The 25,442-nt window shown below is 47.0% G+C and overlaps 1 protein-coding gene across 1 annotated transcript in view; it reads left to right on the top strand.

The window, feature by feature from the left end:
* Positions 1-25,442, top strand: part of PKD1L1 (polycystin 1 like 1, transient receptor potential channel interacting) — a 2,330,280-nt gene that overhangs the window by 356,317 nt on the left and 1,948,521 nt on the right. The window contains exons 6-7 of the mRNA XM_069613333.1: positions 20,647-20,886; positions 21,602-21,734. Of these exons, the coding sequence (XP_069469434.1) occupies positions 20,647-20,886; positions 21,602-21,734 (373 nt within the window). The remainder of the gene's footprint in view (positions 1-20,646; positions 20,887-21,601; positions 21,735-25,442) is intronic.

A 25,442-nucleotide genomic window follows, 5' to 3' on the forward strand; every position in this document is an offset into this window, starting at 1 on the left:
CCTTTCACCCACCAGTCACTCACCCATACATCTCCTCTCGCACTCGCTCACATTGGATTCACCACACAAGCACACACCGAACCCCACCCAGAAAATTCAAACACACACTACCACATGTATGGTTATTCACCCACCAGTCACTCACTCACACCTTCTCTTACTCCTACGTCCTGTCCCCTTTCCTCCATACTTATGGGACATTCCTCCGTCTTGTGGGACGGGACCGGAGCATTTTTTAAAAGCATCACATTTAAAAAAAAATGTGTCCTTCCTCTCTCTTTATGCGGGGTACCGCACGCGGCCGTAACCCCGCCCATCTTAGCTTCTCCCATCGCATCGTTCATCAGTCCTTTTCTCCGTTCGCTCGGGACTGGACGCACTTGCATCTCCGGAAGATTTTTTCCTTCCAGTTCCTCTTCTCTCGCTCTGGCTTAGCGGTCGTGTGGTAGTCCGTCTATGCCGTTTCAGCTAGACTTTCCAAATTGTTCTTCTTGTCAGCGACACTTCGCTAGGGCGGATCCCCATCCTCTTTGATTAGAGTGTTTGGGTCTGGACCACCGGTGGGACTCGTGCTTTTATTGCGACTCCCTTTCGGTCCGGGCACTTCAACGTCGTTTGGAGCGGTGGGAGGTGTTTCAACATACTCCCCCAGCGCATTTTCCAACTTTCATCGACGAGAAAAATAAACGCCCGGTGAGTTCTTTGCTTTTTAGTGCACCCCGGCCGGGGGACTCCTTTCTGGGGTCCTCCCGGTCTGGGAGGAGCGTCAAAAGCTCTATTACCGGGGCTTGCCCTGAGGTGCCTTCCAGGGGCCTATCGACACTGGATTGCATTCCGAGGCCCCTCCTGTGGGGGATGTTTGTGGGCCCAGTTCTACTGAGGCATTGGGTACCGGAGCTTGCTCCGAGGTCTCCTTGGTTGGAGCTTCCTGTAAAATCACCGGGGTACGCCCTGAGACCTTGGTTGAGGTTGTTGACACCGAACTAAAGTTCGAGGCCCCTCGTGCAGGGGCTTTTACTGGACTAGGGTCCGAGGCCCTTCATTTGGGGGCTAAGGTGACCAACAGTTCTGAGAGGCCTGTAAAGGTCTTGTCGGTTAGGTGTGTTCCTCATCGTTCCCGCTCTTGCAGAGACTCCAGTTCTGTTGAGGGGCACGGAGTGAGGTTTTGGACCGTAATCACTGCGTCACCGGCAGTGCCGAGGTCCTTCCTTCGAAGGCTAGTTTGGCTGTTACGATGTCACAGAAACATTCTAGGCCACACAGTACCGGCTTGGCCGAGGTTCCTTGTGTTAAGGCTAAAATGAAGACGCCTGACCCACCTGTGGGGACCCCTTCTTCACTTCCACACGTGTCGCAGTTCTCCTCAGGTGCCGACAAAATGGTGGCCGTTCCCACCAAGACCACAGCGGCCATTTTGGATACATCCCTTACAACTACGCCATCGGCCCTAGGTGTAGGGGGTGCTTTTTCAGGTGAACATCGGTTTCCTTGTGCACATCCGTTTCGTCCAGTTTATGACTGGAACGCTCAGATGCCTCTACCGCACAATGTCTTGCTTCCTGCGGCATCGGCGCCCTTGATTTACTTAGACAACAGTGGGGAAGGACCTTCTTGGCAACCCTCTCCCTTACGCCCCTGGAATTACTCGGCTCATGAGAGGCCTCCTCCTGTCGCACCTAACCCGTCGGCGGAAGACGTCTTTTTCGGCAGGTTTCAAATACTGATGCGTTCCGACCCCATGAAGGAGTACTTTCGAGGCTTGTTCAGGGAGATTTGCCCACCTGCGCCGATGGTCACGGCTGCGTTGCCTGTGCCTCTGCCGGTGCCGCCTTTACCGGCAGGGCCTCCCCCCCCTCCCTCATCTCTTCCACCCCTGCCTCCATTGTCCCCGGTGGACAAGGATAATGTGGTGCCGGATGTGACTGAACCTGATCCGGACCTATCGGATCATGTACAATACGATCAGGACAGCAAAGACCAGCCCCGCTCTGTTAGAGCTTTTCATGACCGGGTGCTGGACATGATATGTTTGTTAGATGTTCCAGTACCTGAGGCACCTGCTCCGCAGGAGGGCGTGCTTTCGGGGGTGTTCACCTTATCTCCTTTGGAGCGTACCGGCTTGTTCTTGCAGAAGGACGTTTTGGCCGAGGTCTGTAAAGTTTGGGAGAAGCCCCACTCTGGACTGTTTGTCAACAAGAAGATTGATGTGCGTTACAGGCTCCATTCTTTGGAAAAGGTGGCCTTAGCGTCGTGTCCACCCCCCTCCTCCACGGTAGTGGTGGCAGCCACTTTGCAATCCAGACCTGCATCATCCTCTTCTACGACGGCTATACAGGTTCTGACCAAAGAGGATAAGCTTCTTGACTCCCTTGGGAGGAACATTTTCGCTAACTCAGCTCCACAGCTGCGTCAAGTCAATGCTGAACTGGTGTTAGCGGGGGCGAATATGAAAATGTGGAAAGGTCTGTCGGAGTTTGAGGAGTTTATTCCCGCTGAAAAGTTGGAAGATTTCAAAGCAGGTTTGTCGGACGCCAGGGTCTTGGCACAGGATCTCCTGGATGCGGCAGCTCACCATTTCGACACCTCAGCCTGGGGCCTCATGCTTGGTGTGGACACCTCTCGTCAGGCTTGGCTGCACGCCACCAAGTTCTCCAAGGAGGTGCAGTATAAGGTTTTGGACCTGCCATTCGATGGCAAGGAGCTCTTTCACTCTACAACTGACGTGGAGCTACCCAGAACCAAGGACAGCACTCAGACCACCAACTCCTTGTCTGTCCTGGTTAAACCTCCTTTCAGGACACAGAGATCGTTGTCAAACCCTCGGCCCTCCTCTGGTTTCAGGGTTTTTTTAGCCCGGAAATCCCACAGGGTTGACACCCCTTTGGGAAATTCCCGCAGAAGGCAGCAACGGAGCCGGTTTTTCTCCCGCTCCTCAGCCTTCTCCTCAGGGTCAGGTGGTGCTGCCACCAACAAGCCAACAAAATGAGGGTTTTCTGTGCTCGCACGAGACCCCAGTGGGAGGACACATTGCATCTCATTGGGAGGCGTGGCAGACCAACACCGAGGACCGGTGGGTCTAGTCAGTCGCTCGGGTGGGCTTCTGCTTACCCCTTTCCCCTACCCCACGTATCAATCCTTCCTTCCAGCAGTCGGCGTCGCCCTCCCTCAGAGCCAAGATTCAGAAGTTACTGGATCTCAGGGCGGTGGAACCCGTTCCTCTAGGGGAGCGAGGGGAGGGCTTCTATTCCCAGCTTTTTACGGTGCCCAAACCTAACAAGGCTGGCCTGCGCACCATCCTAGACCTTTCCCAGTTCAATCTCTCTCTACCCCAAGAGAAATTCAAGATGATCACGCCCCTGCCAGATAAAGTCCTCTTTACAGAAGGGTGATTGGCTCAGCATGGTGGACCTTCAGGATGCGTATATGCACATTCTTGTATGGAATCTGCATCGGAGATACGTATGGTTTTCTGTGGGGGAGGAGCACTTTCAGTTCTGAGTGCTCCCTTTTGGCCTCAGCTCGGCACTGCATGTCTTTACGAAGAGGATGTCGGTTATCACAGCTTATCTTCGGCTATAGGGTATCCATGTGTATCCGTATTTGGACGATTTGCTGCTGCGCAGTCCTTGTCTGCTGAAAGCCTTGAGCAATCTTCAGTCTCTCCTCCAGCTCCTGTTTCACCTTGGGCTGTCGGTGAACTGCCGGAAATCTTCCATGACGGTCTCTCAGGACCTGATTTTCCTGGGTTTTCGTTGGAACACGATCGACTGCAGAGTTTAGCTGACCGGGGACAGAATGGCGGATCTGTTGGCCACGTGTCAGATGTTTGCGCAGTCGGAGAACATCACGGCCTGGTGGTTCCAGAGGCTTCTGGGCCTCATGGCCTCATGCGTATTGGCTCTTCCCCTTGCTCGACTCAAGATGAGTCGGACGCAAATGGCTCTTCGGGGTTCTTGGCGTCAGGCTGTGGATCCGGACTCCAAGATTATAGCGATTCCGGCTTTCATGAGTGGACCTGGTGTGGTGGTCATCTCTCAGCAACCTGTCAGTGGGTCCGGGTTTCCAAGACCCCGCTCCGATGGTGACGATCACGACGGACGCCTCCCTTCTGGGGTGGGGTACGACGTTGGATCTTCAGGTCATTGACCTCTGGTTGCTACAAGACAAGTTCCTTCATATAAATCATCTGGAGCTTCTGGCGATTTTCCAGGTGTTCAGGCCAGTCATTGCCAACAAAGTGTTTTGTGGCCGCAAGGACAATGTGGTGTCCATGTTTTACATAAACAAGCAGGGGGGCACCAAGCCTCCTCCTCTTGTGGATCTGGCCATTCAGATTTGGGAATGGGTGGTTCAGCATGGTGTCTGGCTAGTGGCAGTACACATCCCGGGCCAGCTGAACCTCACGGCAGATGCCCTCAGCCGACAAACAATGGTCAGCTATGAGTGGGAATTGAAAGCGGAGGTCCTCTTACAGATATTCATGTGTTGAGGCACTTCGGAAGTGGACCTCTTCGTGACATCAGCAAACAAGAAACTTCCTCTGTATGCCTCCATAAACGGGCTGCGAGCTTCCTCTGGGAGACGCTCTCGAGATTCCAGGGCACAACATGAGGGCCTATGCTTTCCTGCCTCTGATTCATCAGACAATTTGCAAGCTGAAGAACACAGTGAATTGTTCTCTTCTGCTCCGACTTGCTTCACCAGAGAGATCGGCAACTGTGGCACCCCTCCCCACAATCGTTCAGCTTGGCGGCATGGTGCCTGAGTTCAGATCTTTAGAACACCTCAACCTGTCTGCTGACAACATGCACATTATTCAGGCAGCCAGGAAGCCCTCGACGAGGTCACAGTATAAGAGCAAGTGGCTTTGGTTCTGTCACTGGTGCTTAGCTAAACAGTTGGACCCCATGGCAGCTACGATTGACACGGTACTGTCTTTCGATTCTCATCTTGCAGAGTCGAACATTCATGTCCTGTCATGCAGGACTTATCTTTCGGCTGTGGCCGCCTACCTATCCACGGACCAGTGCTCGTTCTCACTATCAAATCCAGTGATTAAGCAGCACTATGCGGGTCTTATGCGTCTTTACCCTCCGGTTCGTAAACTGCATCCGACGTGGGATCTGAACGTGGCCCTTACGGCCTTGTCATAAGCCTTTCGAACCAATGGCTACTGTAGATCTTAAGCACCTCTCGTGGAAGGTGGCTTTCTTGGTCGCCGTTACCTCGGCAAGGCGAGTGAATGAGCTCCAAGCTTTGTCAGTGGAGCATCCCTTCTTAGTCTTCCACAAGGATAAGGTTGTCCCTAGGACCAATCCTTCCTTCCTACCAAAGGTGGTTTCCGATTTCCATTTGAATCAGTCAATCTCGCTGCCTTTCTTCTTCCAAACCCAGCTTCAGAAGCAGAAAGGGTTTTGCATTGCCTGGATGTTAAAAGAGCTCTTAAGTTCTATTTGGACAGAACTTCTGAGCTTAGGAGTTCTTCTCAACTTTTGGTGACCTTTGGCAGCCCGCAAGGCAAGCAGGCCTCCAAAGCGACTATCTCCAGATGGATTGTTGCCTGTATTTCAGAGTCTTATACTGTTCAGGGCCTATAGCCTCCTAAAGGGATTCATGCACATCTGGTACAGGGCAAGGCAGCTGCTGTTGCCTTTTAAAAGTATGTCCCCTGGCAGACCATTGCGAAAGCGGCTACTTGCGCCTCCCCATCGGCTTTTTGTAAACATTACTGCTTGGACTTGAGCTCCAGATCTGATGCTCAGTTTGGGCAGGCTCTGCTGAAAAACCTTTTTCAGTAAAGGGGTTTCCATCCACTCATAGTTCATGTAAGGAGTGCTTGGGAATATCCCATAAGTATGGAGGAAAGGGGACGGGACGTAGGAGTATAACCAGGTTACTCACCGTAGTGACCACCTTACTCCTAGTCCATAGTCCCCTTTCCTCCATACGCCCGCCAGCCCCTCTAATAAGGTTCCTCTATTGTTGCTTAAAGGTCTCTGACCTGGCGATAGAAAAGGACTGATGAGCGATGCGCTGGGCGGAGCTAAGAAGGGCGGGGTTACGGCCGCATGCGGTACTCCTCGTAAAGAGAGAGGAAGGACACATTTTTGGAAAATGTGATGCTTTTACAAAGTGCTCCGGTCCCGTCCCACAGGACGGAGGAATGTCCCATATGTATGGAGGAAAGGGGACTATGGACTAGGAGTAAGGTGGTCACTACAGTGAGTAACCTGGTTATACATGCACTCATTACATTCTCTACACCAGCAAACACCCACCCACCCGGAACACGCCATCACATTCATACTCATTCACCCACCAGTCACTCAATCATACACCTTTTCTTACTTCCCCCCATTGCATTTTCTACACAGGAGCTGCGCACACCCACCCACCGAGAACATTCATAAACTCACCATCACATTCATACTCATTCAACCACCAGTCACTCACACCTTCTATTACATCCACCCATTGCATTCTGTACACAGGCTCACACCCACCCACCCAGAACATTCCAAAACACACATCACTTCTCATTCACCCACCAGTCACTCTGAACTTCTCGTACATGCACTCATTGCATTCTCTACACATACCCACCCAGCCAGAACATTCAAAAACACACATCACTTCTCATTCACCCATTAGTCATTCACACTTTCTCTTACATCCACTCATTACATTCTCTGCGCACAGGCACCCAAAGACCCACCCACCCAGAACCTTCAAAAACACAAATCACATCACTTCTCATTCACCCACCATGTCTGCTCCCTGTCCGCTGCCTGGTTGTCTGCCCCTACACCCCATTGGGTTGCCTTTGTGGTTTTTGACCCTGCACTCTACAAGCCCACTGAGGACCTTGGCACCTTCGCTCGTGTAAGTTAGTCGCCTAGCTAATAACATTTCTAGACTGCGGACTCTCCTTTTCCTCATCCCTTCTCACCTGGATTTCCATTCTCATTACGGCATGCTGCGCCTAGTGGCTGACTGTGTTTTCCAGCTGCCCTACTTATTTTGAATCTGCTTGTGTACAGTGGCTGCATTGTGCTTCCTTCTGTCCTGCCTTTTCCTGTCTTGTCCTGTTGCTTCTGTCTGCACCGCGCCCCCCTTTGGTATTCTCCCCTTGTGTCCCATCCTACCCTTCCTCCCCTTCCTCATCCCCACCACCCAACCCTCCTATCTCTTCCTCCCCCACTTCACTTCACCTATGGTGCTCTCTGATTCTCCTATCTTTTCCAACTGTTTCACTATCAACTATCCTACCCTCCTCACTACGTCTGGTAGGAAGAAGTACAAAAAGGATATCCTGGACTCCAACCCAGGCCTTCCTATCACTGATACCTATACCAGTGCTTCCTCCAGACAGACCTTCACCAACATCCTCTTTGTCGTTCCCTCGCCAGACCTATGGACTCTTCATATCGTCTCTGTACTCTCTCCTTTTTCTTCCTCTCCCATTAATGGTGGCACCCGGTGGGAGGCCCTCCTGACCCCCTGCCACTCCTCTAAGGTCATCATTTTTTTTTTATTTAATATAACATGTTATTGGTTTTATAAACAAATCTTCACAAACATTCACTGTTTCATAGCATGCCAGTAATATCTTAACATTTATATTCCATATTCCTTGGGTGACACTACCTTCCACCATGTCGATCAAATAGGCAGAGCGTCATACACATCTCAATTCCCCTTTTCCCATTTACCTCAGATTTTCGTTGCCTTGTCAGGGCATCCCTGCGCTCTATATATTCGGCGTTCCATGCATGGCCATACACATGTCCACATCTGTAACCCATTGTGCGAATTGAGGGTGTTCATGTGATCCCCATCGCTGAGCTATGTTATGTTTAATTAGCCTGATCGTTGTGGACAAAAAGTTTTTCATATCGGTTGACTTCTTCTTCTCCAATGCCCAACAACAGTGTCTTAGGGTCCATTGGTACCTCTATTCCCAACACCCTGGCCAATTTATTACAGCATTTTTGCCAGAAGTTCCGGATTTGAGGACATTCCCACAGAATGTGGAAAAAACTACCCTCACCTTACTGACAGCGTAAACAGTTTGGGCTGGAGGCTCAGTTCCATCTGTATAATGCAACCCTCGGATAATACACTTGATACCAGAAGGACTCTAGAAGTGATTGCTATCTCGCGCAGCCTCATCAATGCCACTACCCAGTCCTCCGGCTCAATAGCGACCACATCTACCTCCCAATGCGCCTTAAGACGGGATAGTTCTGGTGTTGAATAGCAGTTATAGCATTGTAGAGTGTGGAGGTGACCCTGGCGTGCATATATTCTGGGAGGATGTTTTGTTCTAGTGGAGTGTATTATGGCATGTCTGAGAGTGAGTGTTTGTCTCTGCAGTGCGTGAGTGAGTTGTAAATAGTGATATTGTCCTGTGCTCGGGAGTCCGGACTTGTGTCTCGGGTCCCCAAAGGGAATAATCGTTCTGTTCATGAGCACGTCCCCCACCGTCGTGATCCGGGCCTCCACCCATTCCGGCCAGATCAATAGTTTATCGACTTCGGTGAGGTTATTATTTTTCCATAATGGTTGTAGCGGGGTCACCTTTTTGTCCCACTGTTTGTGTGCCTGCCTCCACGTTATTGTAATGTGTGTCTCCATTGTTTGTGGGGGAGATCTGGCTAAGGGTTGGTAGAGATTCATCAATGGTGACATAGCTTGTAATCCCAGCATCTCTGCTCTGATGTGCGGCAGTTCTTGGTAGCTATGGAGCATATCGTTAACAGCCATCAACTGGCTCGCCCAGTAGTAGACTGAAGATGTGGCAGGCCTATGCCCCTTTCCCAGACTGAGCGCTGTAATGTGCGGAGGGCGAGTCACGGTTGTCCCCCCGGCCTCCATAAAAGATTTCTAAGGATACCCTCAATCCTGCGAAATTCTGAGTCAGGGATTCGTAAAGGGGAATTCTCCAGGATGCATAAAAAGCAGGGTAGCGCCAGCATCTTTGAGGGCCGCCCTACCCAGTAGGGTGAGTGGGAGAAGTGCCTAGTGTCCGACATCAGAAGAGAGCCATTCAATTATCAGGTATAGGTTATGGCCGAGAGAGTCTGAGAGGTCAAACAAGATCTGGATCCCCAAGTAGCGGAATCAGTCTCGTTCAATGTGATATGGGCAGCGTGTTGGGATTGTGTGTTCCCCACCTTTGATCGGGAAGAGGACAGATTTACCCCATTTCACCCGCAATCCACTAAACTCCCCATATTCTAGTATTTGTGTGACAATTGGTCAAGATCGAATCCGGTCACTTAGATATATCGAGAGATCATCCGCATAGAGCAAAAGTTTATCGTCACCGTCAGACCATCGGAATCCCGTCCATGTCCTAGTGTGTCGGAGTAGCTGGTCTAGGGGCTCAATGGCAATTGCAAATAGCAAGGGAGATGGGGGACGTCCCTGGCGCGTTCCCCTGCCCAGTGAGAAAACTTTGGAGGGCCAACCATTAAACTGAACCTATGCCTGCGGGCTTCATATAGCAATCGAACCCAGCCCAGAAAGGTCTCCCCGAATCCCATTTTCCACATGATTACCCAAAGACTCTCCCATATCACTGAGTTAAAAGCCTTCTCAAAGTCAATAGCTAATAATGCAAGTGGCTCTCGAAGAACAGGTGCTCGCTCTAGCAGTAAGTGTAAGCGCTGTATGTTCATGCGTGTCAACTTATTCGGCATAAAGCCACATTGGTGCGGTGAATTAGGGAGCAGATCACTGTTTGCAGTCTGGTTGCAAGCACCTTTGCCAGGATCTGCGTTTCCCCATATATCAGTGAGATCGGCCTATAGGAGCAACATAATTCCGGGGGGCTTCCCAGGTTTGGGAATAACCACAATGCTCGCCTCAAGTAAATCTGGGGAGAGAATCCCTTGTTCTTTACAATGGAGAAACATTTTATGAAGAGGGGCCGCCATTTCCCCCCCAACCCCATAGTTTCTTCCACATTTCAGCGGGGAGACCATTGGGGCCCGATGCCTTGCCAGAGTGGAGTTGGGTGATAGCTTCCGCGATTTACGCTTCTGTGACATCTAGGTCTAGCTGAGCGTGTTGCGATTCGGACAAACAGGGGAGCGTGACGTTCCCCAGTATAGCATCATTTATTGGATAATCCAGGCCCTTATATAATGCGGCATAATATTCTGCGAAGGCCTCTGCAATCTCACAATCTGTCTGCACCATTACTTTCTGTGTCTGCTGTATTTCCCTAACATGACGGTGACCTTCGTCCGGTCTTTCATGCCAGGCCAGTAACTTGCCAGCCTTATCCCCGTTTTTATAAATGCGCACGCGCATTTCCCAATGGGCATGTTTGGCGTTATCAAGAGCAATGTTTCGAAGATATTCCCTGGCTGTCGGGAGAGATCTATATGTTTTGGGTGACCCAGTAAGTACATACTGTGTTTTCCATTCGTCTACCTCTTTTTCCGCTTCCATTACCTTGCATCGTTGTAGTTTTTTCTTTGCAGATATCCAGGAAATAATTTCCCCTCTGATCACTGCTTTATAGGCTTCCCACATTATCTCTGGGCTATCAACTGTGGTGGTGTTAATTTCAAAGTATTCGGCAGTCTTACCCTGAATATGTTCTACAGTCTCCTGAAGGCCTAGATAGTAACCGTTCAGTTGCCACAAAGAGGGGTGAACGAGTGAGTGATCCGAAATGCCCCGGGAAGTAATGTCACTGTAATTGCCCTGTGTGTGTCTGGAATCGGGAGAAAGAAATAGTCCAATCTAGATAGAGAAGCATGGGCCCCGGAATGAAATGAATAGCGGCGGTCCTGTGGGTGGAGCACCAGCCACACATCGCACAAACCGAGTCCGGAAGCAAACTCTGCTAGTTTGGTGGGTATATTGGGGTTCCTACTTCGTATGTGTGTGCGATGTAGTGCTATATCCATAACATCATTGAAGTTGCCACCATAGTCACTATGTCACCAATCAATTCTGCAATAAGTGACACTGACAGCGAAGCATATATAGCCAATATGACTATGGGTTCCCCCCAGATCATACCTTGTAGCATCAGAAATCTGCGCCAGGGATCTGGTTCCACCAATGTTAGTGTGAATGGAAGACGTTTGTGCAGTAACACTAAAACGCCTTGGGAACCGATAGAGAAGCCGGCGGGTAATGCTGTGCAATAGTTTGTCCTTCAAAAGAGGGTACATGTCGTGCCTGCCAAATGTGTCTCGGTTAGGAGGGCAATGTCAGGGGAGTGCCTATTAAGGAATTGGGTAACAAGATAACGCTAGTTCCCTGACCCCAAGCTGTTAACATTCCATGTGAGTAGTCTCAGAGATGTATTATTATTACTGTTCCCTGCCATAGCTTAATTGTGAGCCGTGGGTATAGTTGAGTGCATGATGTGTAGGCGGTGTCATCTCTGCATGCATTTCAATATGGGTCAATGAATGTGTGGCTTTTCCACTCAAACCAACCTGAAAACAAGAGAACCAGAACAAGAAACCCTCCATCCCCCTACCCATACTCCTTCCCAACCTGAAGCATCGAACATTTGCTGTCGACCGAAAGAACACGTGGTCAGCATTAAAACAAGAACATAGGTCGCCCCAAGGAGTTCACCAACAATGTGTTGTACATCAAACGGTTGAACATTGTTGATTGATACCCCCGACCACGGGGGCAGGGGGTGCTGGGTTACACAACAGGTGTTTAGGCCATGGCAGCCCCGTGGTTCATTTATTGTCAAGCCTCGGAGAATGCCATTCAGAGTATCCCTTTCAAGTGTTTTGCATGGATTCCGCCATATCTGGATCCTGCAGGTTTGGTATCTGTCCTGAGGGGGCTCTGTTGGGGCAGGTCCCTGTTTTGCCATTTACGCCTCTTGTTTCTGGTCTCCAGTCGCCCTCTAGGTGTTGCTCAGCCCATCTCCAGGCTTCTTGGCGGTCAGTAAAATGCACCATAGTGCCTTTGTGGTAGATCTTAGTTGTGCTGGAAACAGACCATATTTCACATTCATGGACTGTAGGCATCGCTTCAGTTGATCGAAGGATTGTCTGGCCCGTTGCACCTCCCCGGTGTAGTCTGGAAAAAAGATGATCCGAGATCCTTTGTACGTAATTGATCCTTTCGCACAGGCCATATGGAGTGGCGCATCTCTATCTCTATAATTCAACAGTTTAGCAATGACTGTGCGTGGTAGTGGTCCTGGGGTAGATCTTCCCGATGGCATGTAATGAACTCTCTCCACGGGAAACGTCTTGGGCGCTAAAACGTCCACTAACCATTGCTCAAGGAAGAGTTCCATGCTTGGCCCTTCCACTTTTTTCGTGGAGCCCTAGGATGCGTACATTATTATGGCGTGATCTGCCTTCTCCCTCGTCAATGCAGGCTTCAATCGCTTTCAGTTGCGTCATCACTCTCGACATTTGCTGATCCACATTTCTGAGTCCGTCTTCTGCCCCAGAGATGCAGTGTTCAGCCTCTCCAGTACGAGAGGTTAGCTTCTGTAGGTCGTGTCGGAGGAATGACACTCCGCGGTGATGCTGTCCATTTTGTTTCTCCATAGAAGAGCAGGAGTTGGCTATAGCGGTCATCACATCCCTCACAGAGATGGGTTCATCCTTACAGAGGTGTGGGATTGTGTTGCTTGGTCAGCATGGGCACTGGCAACACTTGTTGCGTATTGATCTTTTTTGCTTTTTGTAGTCAACTTCGGTTTTTCTTTGACCATGATGCGTGAGTTGGTCCGCAGAGCGCAGAGTGCAGTTATCATTACAATGTGCACAGAGCACCCCAGTAGTTGCACTAGTAGACGATTCTAGTGTGCAGTTAAATAATAAGCCTCACTGAATCTGTAATCCAAGTCAGTGGGGGACAGTTCAAGGAGTTCCCAGCGTCCGTCGATGTGCACAACACTGCTTTACTCTTTAGGCTTCACAGTTTACCAACATATAGGAGCAAGGGTCTCACTGCAAGGTGGGGTTCAGCAGGGTGTGTTGTCGGGCCAAGATGTGTCTCAGGACTGTAGAGTTAGGGTCATTAATCTCCTCCACACAACAGCTCATGCCTCATCATTTTGCTGGGCTGCCTACGAGTTTGCAATCATACGTTTCAGTGCAGCCTGATCCTGGAAGTGATAGCATTTTTCAATTTTTCTCTTCCCAGGGCCTGTACCCTCCCTGGCAAGGAAGAGTGCCCAGGCGCCAGATGACTTTGCGTCGCAGCGCTGGTCCTGTGTTCAGTAGGACTGCACTGTTTTCGGTCCTGCTATGTCCGCGCATTCATTTTCCCTGCAGGGGGAGAAGCCAGGTGTGACAGTAGGGCCTATATTAGCAGCCCGGATAGTCCTACAGACCCAGCCAGTGGAGGCGATCGATCCGGGGACACCCATCGCATGTCAGTAGCCAGCTACATGCTTCTTGGCTCAGGGTCTAGTGAAGCCGGGAGTTTAGCATTGGCCGGGGTACAGGAAGCGCAATATCAGGTGAGGTAGCCTGTGGAGGTTAGGAGGCCAGAGGCATGTTCCCCATTGAGTCGGAAGGGAGCGTTCGTATCAGGGTGGTATGTATGCCCGTTGAGGGCTGTGTAACACAGTGGGCCGTATTGTGGCAGTCCCTCCTTACCTCAAGGTTGTGGATCCTCTGGGAGTCATCTCTCCTACGGCTCGGTAGCGTGATGGGGTGGTAGGAGGCCCCACACTGTGGTGCAGTCACACTCTCACCCGGTCTGCGCTGCACTGCGTCTATCAGCCAGTATGCCAGCTCCCCTGGCTGTGACGTTGGAGTCGCATGTGAGGACCGTGGAGCGGCGTTCAGCCGTGCCCAGCTCTCATGCCGGTGTATTTAGGGACTGGGGCCAGTGTTCCTCCACACACGTTCGGTGTGGGGTGTGTCCCTCAGTCAGCAGCCAGAGCGAATCCTGCGTTCCCAGTGAGTATGTGCTCAGTAGACCTCTTTGAGTCAGTGTGCTTCTCACCCTGACGGCAGCTCAGTAATCGCATGCGGGGCTGTCTGGGCTTCGGTCCACACTGTTCCGGCTTTCCAATCTATAATTCTAAGGTCATTCTCCTGCGGTTCCTTTTCTCCTTCCTTCGGCTTCCTTGCCTCTCTCCTCTGCCACATCTCTGGCACTTTCATTCTCCTCCTTGGCTACCTTACCCTCCTCTCCTTCCTCTTCTGCCCTACCTCTGGCTCCTTCTGCACCTCAGCAGGGAGTACCTCTGATTTGTACCCCTCCCCGGAAGTCTTTGAAGGATGGCAACCTTTTCTACGCTTAACTCTTGCTCAGCCGTCAACATCTGCCATCTCCTGGAACAACTCGACCTTGATGTCCTTGGTCTCACCTAGACATGGTTCATGGCCAGCTCTGTCACAAGCTTTGTCACTCTCCTTCCTGATGGCTACAAGATCCTCTCTGTGCCCAGATCCAACGGTTCCAGTGGTTGTGTAGCCCTGATCTTCCTGGAGTGGATTCCTGCCCCTCTAATTCCTATGCAGTCCTACTCTGCCTTTGAATGCCTGGTCTGTAGGCTTTCTCTCTCTCCTGGCCACTCTCTCACAGTGGCTACTATTTACTGGCCACCTGGTCATATCTCCCCCTTCCTCTCCGAGTGGGCGGACCTCTCTTCCTCCCTCCTAGCATCACCACTCCGCTCCTCCTCCTTGAGACATCAACATCCACTTGGATGATTCCTGTCCCGCCACAGGACTCTTTCATGACCTTTGCAACTCTCTCTCTCGCTCTTTATTCTTCCCTCTTGCCCAACTCATTCTGCAGGGCGCACTCTCGATTTTCTGATTGTCTGAGACCTCCCCCTCTCAACCCTCTCACCACTCCTCTCTCCTGGAGTGACCTCTTTCTCCTCTCCTCTCTCTTTCTCCACCCCTCAGGCCAAGCCTACCCTCACACTGCCACCCACTTTCTCAGTCATTCGAACCATGAAGCTTGTGTCAGTTGAGGCTTTCGCCGCCTCTTTCTCTACCCCTCCTGTGCCTCTGGCTGACTCACACCTTGACACAGACCTTTTCATGCTCAACTCTGCTATCTCTGAGACTCTCGATGCACTTGCCCCTGTCATGAGGATCCGCATGAAGCCTAAACCCAAGTGCAACTCCTGGTACGACTCAGATCTCATCACCCTTAAACGCAAGTGTAGGGAGGCTGAGAGAAAATGGTTGGCATCGTGTACATCCTCTGACATACTGGCGTGCTACCTGCTCCAAAGGCAATATTGACTCTCTATCCTTACTAAGGAGAGAGCTCACATATAAGCCTGCATTTCTGCAGCATCTAACAACTCAGCCAAACTCTTTTGAATCTGCAAGGAGCTGACCAATCCTGCTGCAGTCTCTACCTCTCCTGTTACTTCCCAGGCCCTCTGTACACCTTGGCTTCTCACTTAATCGCTAAAACCATGTACAAGCCATGGCTTTTCACCCCATTCTCTCCTCTTGCTCCGGCCCCCCTCCTGCCCCCCCCACTCCCTGCCTTTCCGCTCTTCTCCCCTGACAAGGTTTCTAGAAAAGTCCGATCTATGAAAACCTCATCAAAGCAGGTTCTTCCCTGTTCTTCAAACACCATCAAGGACCACATTGACACCCTCGTTCCAGCCTTGGCTGACTTCTGCAACCACTCTTTCGACTCTGGAACCTTCCCCTATCCCCTGAAGCACTCTTTTGTGCACCCTCTTCTCAAGAAACCCTCAGCCGACCCCTCCCTTCCGGCTAATTATTTCCCGATCTCCATCACTCCTTTCCTGGGCAAACTCCTGGAAAAGCTGGACATCTCCCAGCTCAATCTCCACACTGAATCTGTTTATTAAGACACTGAATCTATTGGTTGTCTCCATGACCATCAGTCTTGCTTCAGAGCAGCCAGAAGCACAGAAACTACTCTCCTGGACATCTGTGAAGTCCTGCACTCTGACCTCAGCTCTAACCTCTTTTCTGTCCTCATCCTACTTGATCATGAAAGAAGTCCGGTTTTTCAGCAAACCATGTACCCAAGATGATGCTTCGTATGAAAATGAGGCAGAGTCCTGAAGACTTGCTACCAAAGTGGTGTGATCTACCAAATCAAAAAAGCTGCCGTTCGATCCAAACGCATTAGAAGTGAGATGTCCCCTTTATCACAGTATTGCAGGATGTTGGTTTTGAAGTCCAAAAGAGGGGACTCCGTACTGTGCACTTATGAAGCCTGACTGTTTGGGACCTAAGATGTTATATAGGGCTAGAAACTTTCATTTGGCAGTTGGGAGTTGTCGAGTATCTTTAGGCGAAATTGCGAGTTTGTAATAGGGCGATAGTTGGCTGGAAGTTTAGGATCCAACAAAGGTTTTTTCACGAGTGGAGAAATTCATGCACGTTTTTTGGCTGAGGGAACGTAGTTCTCTTGAAAAGAGGCATTTACAAATTTGGTGATAAGAGGAGTAAGGAACGTGGCACAAGATTTAATAATAGTGGCCAGGCAGACCTCAACCCTACCGTTAGCAGGTTTTATTTTCTCAAGAGTATGCAACATCTCTGCTTCCTTCACCTCCCTAAATGTAAACTGTGGTATGGAGGTGATACGACTGCCACTATTACCTATGAGAGGATGATTGTGTGAAGCCCCTAATTTGGCTGAGAATTCACCTTTGATTTTTTAAAAATCTTTGTACCATCGCATTGTGAATGGAGGTGCACCAATTTACATCTTTGGGCACTGTAGGAGCAATAGGGTGAGGTTCTTCCAGTTCTCTCAAGATTTTAAATAGTTCCCTCGAGTCAGATGTTACCTCTTTGATTCTATTTGATTCTTTTGGTATACGAAACATTTTTTGCTAGACAAATAGCACCTTTATATTCGTTAGCAGAAACCCATAGCTTGTTTTGTCCTCCAAGGATAAGTACGTTTTCCAAACCTATAATGCTTAGTTTTTCTGATGTTTAAGTTTCACAAGTACCTTGGAGAACCACACTTTCGAAGGTTGTGATCACATCAACCTAGATTTCTGTGGAGCTAAATTATTTACTGCTGAGGACATTGTGTCATGGTAGATTGTGGCGAGCTCAGTGGCTGAGTTGTAGTTTCTCAAATTGTCCAAAATCGGGGTAAAGAATGGCAAATAAACAGGCAAAGGTGCTACTTAGATCCCACCTAACAGGCAATTCCAATTGCCTGTTTTTGTAAAACCATTTTTTATTATAGAGATTGAAAACTTATTAGATTTGTCTTGTGACCCATAAGCACCTTGTAACTGAGGTCTGTTATGAAAAAGGTGCTCAGTGGACTCATGTCACCTGGATGACATTTTTCTAGTCCGAGGCTTTCACACAACAAATTGCATGTTCTACGACAGTTATAGTTTTTGGTTACTTAAATTGGACATAAACCTATTTTGCTATTGATTTGCAAAAGGCATATTCAGCTCTGGAAAAGTGGTGTCATGTTGTCCCTCTTGGTCCGATGCATTTCTTACAAAAGCGAAAACGAAGTCTGGATGTAAGCAATGAGACATTGTTTATATACCATGCTTCAAAGTCTAGTTCTAAAAAAAAATGCAAAGATCTTTAAAACAATATTGTCTTGGTGAGTGAAGCCTTTTCTGCTTCCTTGTGCTCTGCTTGTTGTATCTGTGAGGGAATCGTGTGCCAGTTCTGTGTGAGGGAAATAATCCTGCTCCTGGTTGCTCCTTACCAGTTCCATGTAAACAGGAAGGTTGCACATATAGTACCTGTGATGTACAGGGTGTCTAGGGGGAGTTACATTGTTGATACCTAGAATATACTTGCTCTGTGCGTGAGGGAAAGCTGACACAGAAGCTACCCATGCTCTTCCTGTTCTTTTGAGGGCCATGCTCTATGCTGCCTGACCCTACAGTGCCTCCTTTGAATGTTAGAAAGGTGTTCCCTGATTCTGCATGTGCAGTTTGTTTTTCTGTGTCTGACACAAAGGAAGAAACGGAGCATGTTTGAGCAGAGGGGTGCAATGGTTTGAGTATCACTGTATGTGTTTGTGTGTTGGTGGTGTGGAATATATTTGCCTCCTGCCTATGGGGGCAAATATCCTCTCACCAGCCCTGTTATTACCACCTTGTGTTAAAGTGATGTATCCCCATTTAATACAGGGCCGCAATGCACTTCTACAGCCATTCTTTTGTAAAAGATCTGTTTTGTGTTTAGAATCCACATCTGTTTATTTTTAGAAGGGTTAAGATATCAAATTTCTTTTTGCAAAGAAAGTAAGTGGACTATTGAACCACTTTCCTTTCTAAATCACTGTTAGTAACCAATCCTTCCTTTGTGGTTCAATTAGAACATGAGACAATCTATAAAGTCAAATGTGGGAACCACTGTAAATTAGTAAAGATTACTTGGTATCAAACACATTATTGGTAATAATGCGGCTCACCAGCAACCCTCTTGCACCATGAGTGTATTAACAGTTCAATATTCCTCTGGCAACTTTGTGTCAGAAGATAAGTGAAACCTTGTGAAAGTTTCACTATTCTTGTTTTATCAATATTTGTGTATACATTAAGTACATTAATCAAAATTCTTCACAGAATATTATCAAACCTTCTTAACATTAAACACTTGTTATCATGTACACAGGCAGTAATATAGATCTAATGCATTTCTGAAATGTGCATCCTTCCTCAGGGAAATATCTTCAAACAATCATGAAATTGTGCTATTAGGAATCTATATATACATTTTCGCATGAAAACTAGTAATTCAAGTTACAAATTATGTCAAAAAGACGTGCCTCAGCTTTGTCCTGTCCAACAGAACTGCTAAAACAATCAAAACATGTACAAAGAATACATAGTCTCATGTCATAATTCAAGATGCCACTGTGTAAAAATAAAAAATATCATCAAACTCATTCCTGGTAAGCTCTTGGTAATGAAGGCTCATAAAATACATTATTGCTAAGGCATCTGTAAAAACATGAACACATTTTCCAGTGAAACTCAATGTACAATCTAAAATAATGGAATTCTATTAAAGTAATACCATTCTGATAAACAATCACCAAAGTAAGAAACTCTGAGCTCTCATTTTGAAATTTGTTTCAACTGCATGCCAAAATGGACCGTCACTTGATTCATACATTTTTAATACTCAAAATGACACATACTGGATAATGTCATCAATGCGATGTCATTGCGGTACAGCCCAGACTGTTTCTTTGGTTCTCTGCCAATTATAAAAAAATTAGAAAAAACGATAACGCATCTAAATACTAAATTATAGCATATCCAATTGAAATGTGTGGATATGCCTTTCCCATAGTGTTGTAGACATTTAGTCAAATCTATATATCCTATTGTCAAATAAGACAAGCGCAAAATATACAGACTGTGATCAATGTTAGAGTAATCAAGCGTCAATCATTCTAATATTTGTCATTTTGTTTAGGACAGTTTCATTAAACTACTCTCCTACAAATTAGATACTTTTTAGCAACATGATGATTGAAGCTTTATTTCAGCATATTAATAATGCTTTCATTTTAAAATATTATTTCCTAGACAATTCTTCTTCCTGTGGTGATAAGGGTCTTATTGCATCTTGGAGCAGAGTTGCCGATTACATTTTTTCATTTAATCCTATAGTATTTAACCACAATTGTAGTGTCCATAATTGATCAAAAACTGTTAAACCCATGGCCACTTCTCTATTATACTCATATTTTACTGTATCTGAAATTAACCATGTAATGTCATTTTCAGTGTGGTTAAATTCTTGATCATTCTTCACCATGGGTACTGTCAAATTAGATAAGCTTTTGCTTATCTGCCTCTCAGGCATAGCAATGAATGTTTTTCCACATGGCACATTATACAATGTTAGCAGTTTGAAGCCTGCCTGAAAATTTGTGTCTTGCAAATCACCAGATGATCTCTTGGTAAGTAAAGACATCCATCGGTAATACAAAATCACAAGCTGTACATTTGCTGCATAGGAAGTGTCCTTTAATGGGGGGCGTGCCTTTTCTTTTTTTAAAGAGAATATACCAAATGAACTATAGGCTCCGTCCCTTTTTTGAAGGCAAACCATGGTGGTTGTTTATCTGGTAATCATGATCCCAGTACTTTGAAGACTTTTCTATGAACCACCGGACTGTAACTCAAAAAGTTAGTGATGCACACTATCTAAATGTCAACCATTTGTGTCTCCAGATAAATTCTCTATATTGCTATTGCACATATGTTTCATGGTGTTCTTAACCAATCTTCTCAGATGCCCTTTATTTACTAGACATAATCGTAAATCATGGGTCTCTTTACAGTAGTCTAAAGATGGACTACACTTTAGTCTAATTTCAACCTTCCATTCAAAATTCGTGTTAATGTCTAACTTACTTTTTTCTGGAGTAGAGCGTCTGTGAAGGTGACTATTTGCTATTAATAAAACATGGACACCCATCTTGTGAAGTTCTCAGCAAGAATTCTGTATGATAATCGAACACAAAATTAATGTTGGGACCTGGGACAATGATATTGACATGACTGTGATACCAAACCAGATGATCAAGTCTTATAGTGAGCCTGCTTTGCAAGCGAATTGTGCTACAGTTTTTCTACCAAATTGCCTATGTTGCAAGAAAAGACTTGCAATACACCACCAAAATGATATATATTTACTATGCGTCTTTACTTTTCTCTAGATACAACGTGATAGTTAATGCTTCCAACTCATTCAGCTTCTTCACCTCGGATATCTACCCGATCACTGTGCAAAGGAGGGTGATCCCCAATCGTCTTGTTGCCAGCCCATCAGTCTTAGTCAACAACAATGTAACCTTTGAGTGCAGAATAAACTCTGGCACAAATGAGTCATACCGATGGATCTTTGGCGATGGCACCATACAGATGGGAAGAAATATTAGTAGCCATATATACAACAGGTAAAATGAGCATGATACTTCTGTGGTTGCCATAATGGGAGACAAATGCTAAGGTACACTTGCAATATGTTCATGTTGTGCTGTAAGGTTCCTTGGTGAGCCCAGGATGTGTGAGCCTCAGGGATTGATACATTTGTGAGCCAATAGACCTTAATAGTAACAAGTCCCACAGATAAATTAGACCTTTTTTAAAGAAAAACTGCATGTTCTGAATTTTTTAAGCGCAAGCACTGCTACCACGATTTTAAATGGTGTTCATTAAAATATTCTTAAGCAGATCAGCATGCAAGTAATGTAGAGATCAAGAGAGATGCCAAAGATCACTGGTCTAGACTGTAATCTTGTTTGCATTGATTCGGGATCAACTCTGAGTAAGTGTTTTTGTCCAAATTACCTCTTCTGTCTGCTGACAAATTCAATACCAGAATTTCAGATTTTCATTTTTTTTAAGCTAAATTTATGTATTTTGTTAATTAAAAATCCATAAAATATGATGCTCTCATGTAAATGCTGAAATGCCCTAAACCTTGCAGAAAGGTTTTCCAGTTGGAAACATGGCCATTCTACCTAGACCTGTAGCGATAACTCATTGTACAATTCCCTTTTGAACAGCAGACAGTGCTACAGCAGCTTGGTTTGGTAAACTGCTTTGCAGTCCCAGAGCAAGTGTTAGGTCATTGAAGATTCTCATTCTTTTCTTTTTACATACCTTTAGGGAAGGAGAGTTTACGGTTGAGGTACTCATCTTCAATAATGTCAGCTCTGCTGTGCTGAAGAAACAGATTTTTGTTGTGCGTGAACGTTGCCAGCCTCCTCAAGTGAAGCACATGGGGCCTGCAAGGATTCGAGTGAGTAAAGGCTGCTGAGGTTGTACTTGCCTTAAACAGGGGTTGGTTTGGATGTGAGCAATGGGCAATCAATGAGCCCGATGAAGGCAACTAGTTATTGATTATTTCAGTCTCACCACAGAATCCATGACCTTCTCCACCCATGTTGCAGATGAATGGCACCAACAGGTTATTATGCTAGAGTTTGGGGCAAATGTAATCATGGTCTATTGTGCTGCACCCTTTGTCTGACATTTGCTAATTTCCTATTCAGTTTCCTAAATGTAATGTGCTCTGGTTTCATAAGTCACCTTTCACTTCCAAACTGAATCAGTACACATTTCAAGGGAATCAGCATCTAGGCAGTAAAGTACCCAGCTGCCATCCCCTTCTATGAAATTAAATTGAGCTTGCCTGTCCAGGACACTTTCTTCCTGCCTACTCCCCTCAGTCATTCCTCTGTCCATCTTCTGTATGCATCTGGAACCCTGCCTTAGGGCTTAGCAGTGTGATGGTCCGAGTATCAATGTATGTGTTTGTGTGTTGCTGGGGTGGGATATAATTGCCTTCTGTCTATGGTGACAAATATCCTAAAGCTCCCAAACCTCACTTGTTTCCCTATTTAGTCCTCTCACTGTTCTCACTCTTCATTTTTGCTGGCCAAATCAGGAATCCAGAGTGCCTGTGAATGACCTGGTACCTTCCACTCCCTGCTCTCTGCCCTGAAGCAACTGTAGTGCCCTATAAATGTCAGTATACAAATATGAGCATGGTCCTAAAAGGACTACCTACCCAATATTTCTGGGTTCACGCTCATCTAAATGTTTATCCCTTTAATGCCACTCCTTATCAGTAAAAGAATTCATGTGGTGAAATGTCTTTCTGGGCTCTACTGGGCTAAGGCACTAGAGTGAAGCATCATGAAGTGGGAGAGGCACACATCTGCTGTTAGGGAGAATTCTCCAGAATGGCTAATTTCCCCTACCTGTTGAGTCCCCCAGCAGCTTTGCTGGATTTCTAGGGTTTAATTTATTTGCCTGGTAAGAGTGTGAGGCTTTTTTCCGACTCTTACATTTGTTTTGCTGTGTGTTGTACATGTTTTGCTCATGGACTATGGAGTCTCAACCACTCCATAGGCATAATCTTTTTACTGTGTGTCACGCAGCACCTTTAGTGCAGTGACACAGGGTTGTCTTTTTAGACTTCCCACTTTAAACTCCATTTTCTGGGACTGACTACTGTCTCCCAGAACATGTAAAGTTGCCATTGACTTTACTAGTCTTTTTAAATCTACAGACCCAGTACACCCTATCTTCCAATAGAGTACTGGAACAGTTAATCGTTATCCCTTTTTGTCTGATTCTCATGGGAACATTATTTCGTTCCCCTTTCTCTAAGATTTGACTGGTGGCAGTGGTATCTACCATTTCTATTCTACCGCGAGCTATGAAAAAAGCCTCGCTTCTGGTTCTGAGGCTATGGTGGTAGCCTCAAATTCTAACCCGCTGGACCCCTTTTATTTTATTTTGGTTCCCATTGGGTCGAGTCTCCATTTCTTTTTGTAAAGCTCTTTCTCGTGTTTTACTCTGTGCGCCAAACCAGGTTTGGGTCCTTTGTTTGCCGTTCTTTGTCGGGCTTCTGCACAGAAGCCCTCCTTAAGCGCCTGAGTGTCTCAGTGTTCAGGATGTGAGGGAGGTGTTTGAAACTCCCTGCACAGGGTCTCCTTGGAGACCCAAGTCGCACTCTAGTTTGATTGGCTAGGTGGCTGTCCTGCCAGGACAGCCACCCTGCTGTGTGATTGACAGCCAGGATGTGTGAATGGGGGATTTGGTGCATAAAAAGCCAGTCTCTGGGACTGCAAGGCAGACTTGCCACTGGATCGGGAGAACCGAAGAGAAGCTGAAGGAAGACGACTGCTGCAACTACTGGACATCCCGGTGAACCCCTGCTGCGGGTTCGAATCGCCCGAAACTTCGACGACAGAGAAGATCTGCAAGGAATCTTCTTCCCTTGAGCTTGGTGGGACCAACCAGCTCGCCAAACACCAAACTTCGGCATCCCTCTCGTGGTCGAATTTGCTGTGCATCGCTGCAGTGAACCGGATAGCCAGGAGGAATGGAACCTGTTTGGGATTTAAGGAGCACACCTTTTATTCAACGTTTTGCTCCGCTGCTGGTTTCTTCCCTGGGCAGTGCAGGACCCTCTAGACGTCCTCTTCTTGTCACCATGACTGAAGCTTCAGGAACCGTGAGCCTGCAGGAACAACTGCCTCAGCTACAGCATCCTTCTCCATTTAAGGTACTGTGCAAATCCGGTCGTTCTTTCCGTCCGACCGCAGTGAAAGTGCTTGAACTCTTTCGCCTATCCGAAGGCTTGTCCTTCTCTTCTCCTTTGAATAACTTTTCTTCCGACCAACTTCGTTTGAACTCTTGGCAAAGACTTGACCGCAAACTACTCTGAACTGTGTGATCCTCTGCAAAGACTCTGAACCATTAACATTGGCCCAGGCCTATTGACTTGAATCCTAGTTGTAGTAGCCTTTTCTAGATTGCCCTGCCTATAACTCATTGGTGTTGTTGATTTTGAATAACCTTATCTTTTCTCCCTTTTAAATTGCTGGAGTGCCATTTTGCTCACACTTCATTTTGAGTTTAACTTGTCCCAAATTGATTGGGGGATTATTGTAGTATATTAAGATTGTGATTTTCGGCTGCTTTATAATAGTGAACTGTTTTATAACTGATGGTTTAAATACATGTATATTCTTTTACTCAGAAACAGTGAATCAGTGTTTGTTAGAACCATAGTAATTTTTGTCCTTTGTGTATCCTCTTGTACGGCTCACTTTACTCTTGAGAGAAGTCTGGCTGCTCAGCCATCGCTACCACTTTACTGTGTAGTATAGGCTTGTACCAAAGGTGAAATTGTACTTACACTTGTAGTCTTAATTGTGTGTGGTGTTCCCAAAGGGTACTGCATAGGATTCTGCCTAACATCTGCAAATTTACAGAGGGAAAGAATGGCTGCAGCATCCAGTATGACGCCTTTACAGAAGTCATTGTTTGTCCCCTGGATGCTCTCTGGGTCCTGTTAGCTTTGTTTAGGGGATGGGCCATTGAACTGATATCCGCCATGTAGTGCAATACAATAGCACAGTAAGTCAAATGTGACTGACTGGTGTGTCATCCATGTGAGTTAACCACTCTGAGATAAATTGCAAGGTTGCATTGGCATCCTGGCAGTGTCAATTGTTTTTGACAGAGGTTTGTGCAGTTTTTAGGTTCTGGAAGTTTAGAATTAGCCTAATATACAGAAAGATCAGGAGCATCAGGCAACATAGTCTGAACCCACCTTAGTGGGGGTCGTATTCGTATTCTTCCAAATAGAAATGGAGGACGTAGGCATGCAGATTGTTGAGCTGTCGTGCACATGGCAAAAAGAAAAGCTAGAAGATAATCAGCAAAGTAGATTCCTCATAATCGCATCTGACCCAATTGAAGGGCGATTGAGGGACATAAAGAAGTATTGGACCTGCATTTCATGTCACAAAGTTGTCATGTTGAGGGAGTAGAGGTGGTGTTCCCTGAGGTACTCCAGATGGACTACGGCTCTCCAGCCTTGCATTATATGTGATAGGACGTGTGCAGATTCACTGGATTAAATGAAGGGTGACATCCAAGAAATTGTATACAGGCATTCATAGTACCACGAGCCACTGTTCACCCTTTA

The sequence above is a fragment of the Ambystoma mexicanum genome, chromosome 5p, assembly GCF_040938575.1.
Source record: "Ambystoma mexicanum isolate Mex_15411 chromosome 5p, UKY_AmexF1_1, whole genome shotgun sequence".
In the NCBI taxonomy this organism is placed as follows: domain Eukaryota; kingdom Metazoa; phylum Chordata; class Amphibia; order Caudata; family Ambystomatidae; genus Ambystoma; species Ambystoma mexicanum.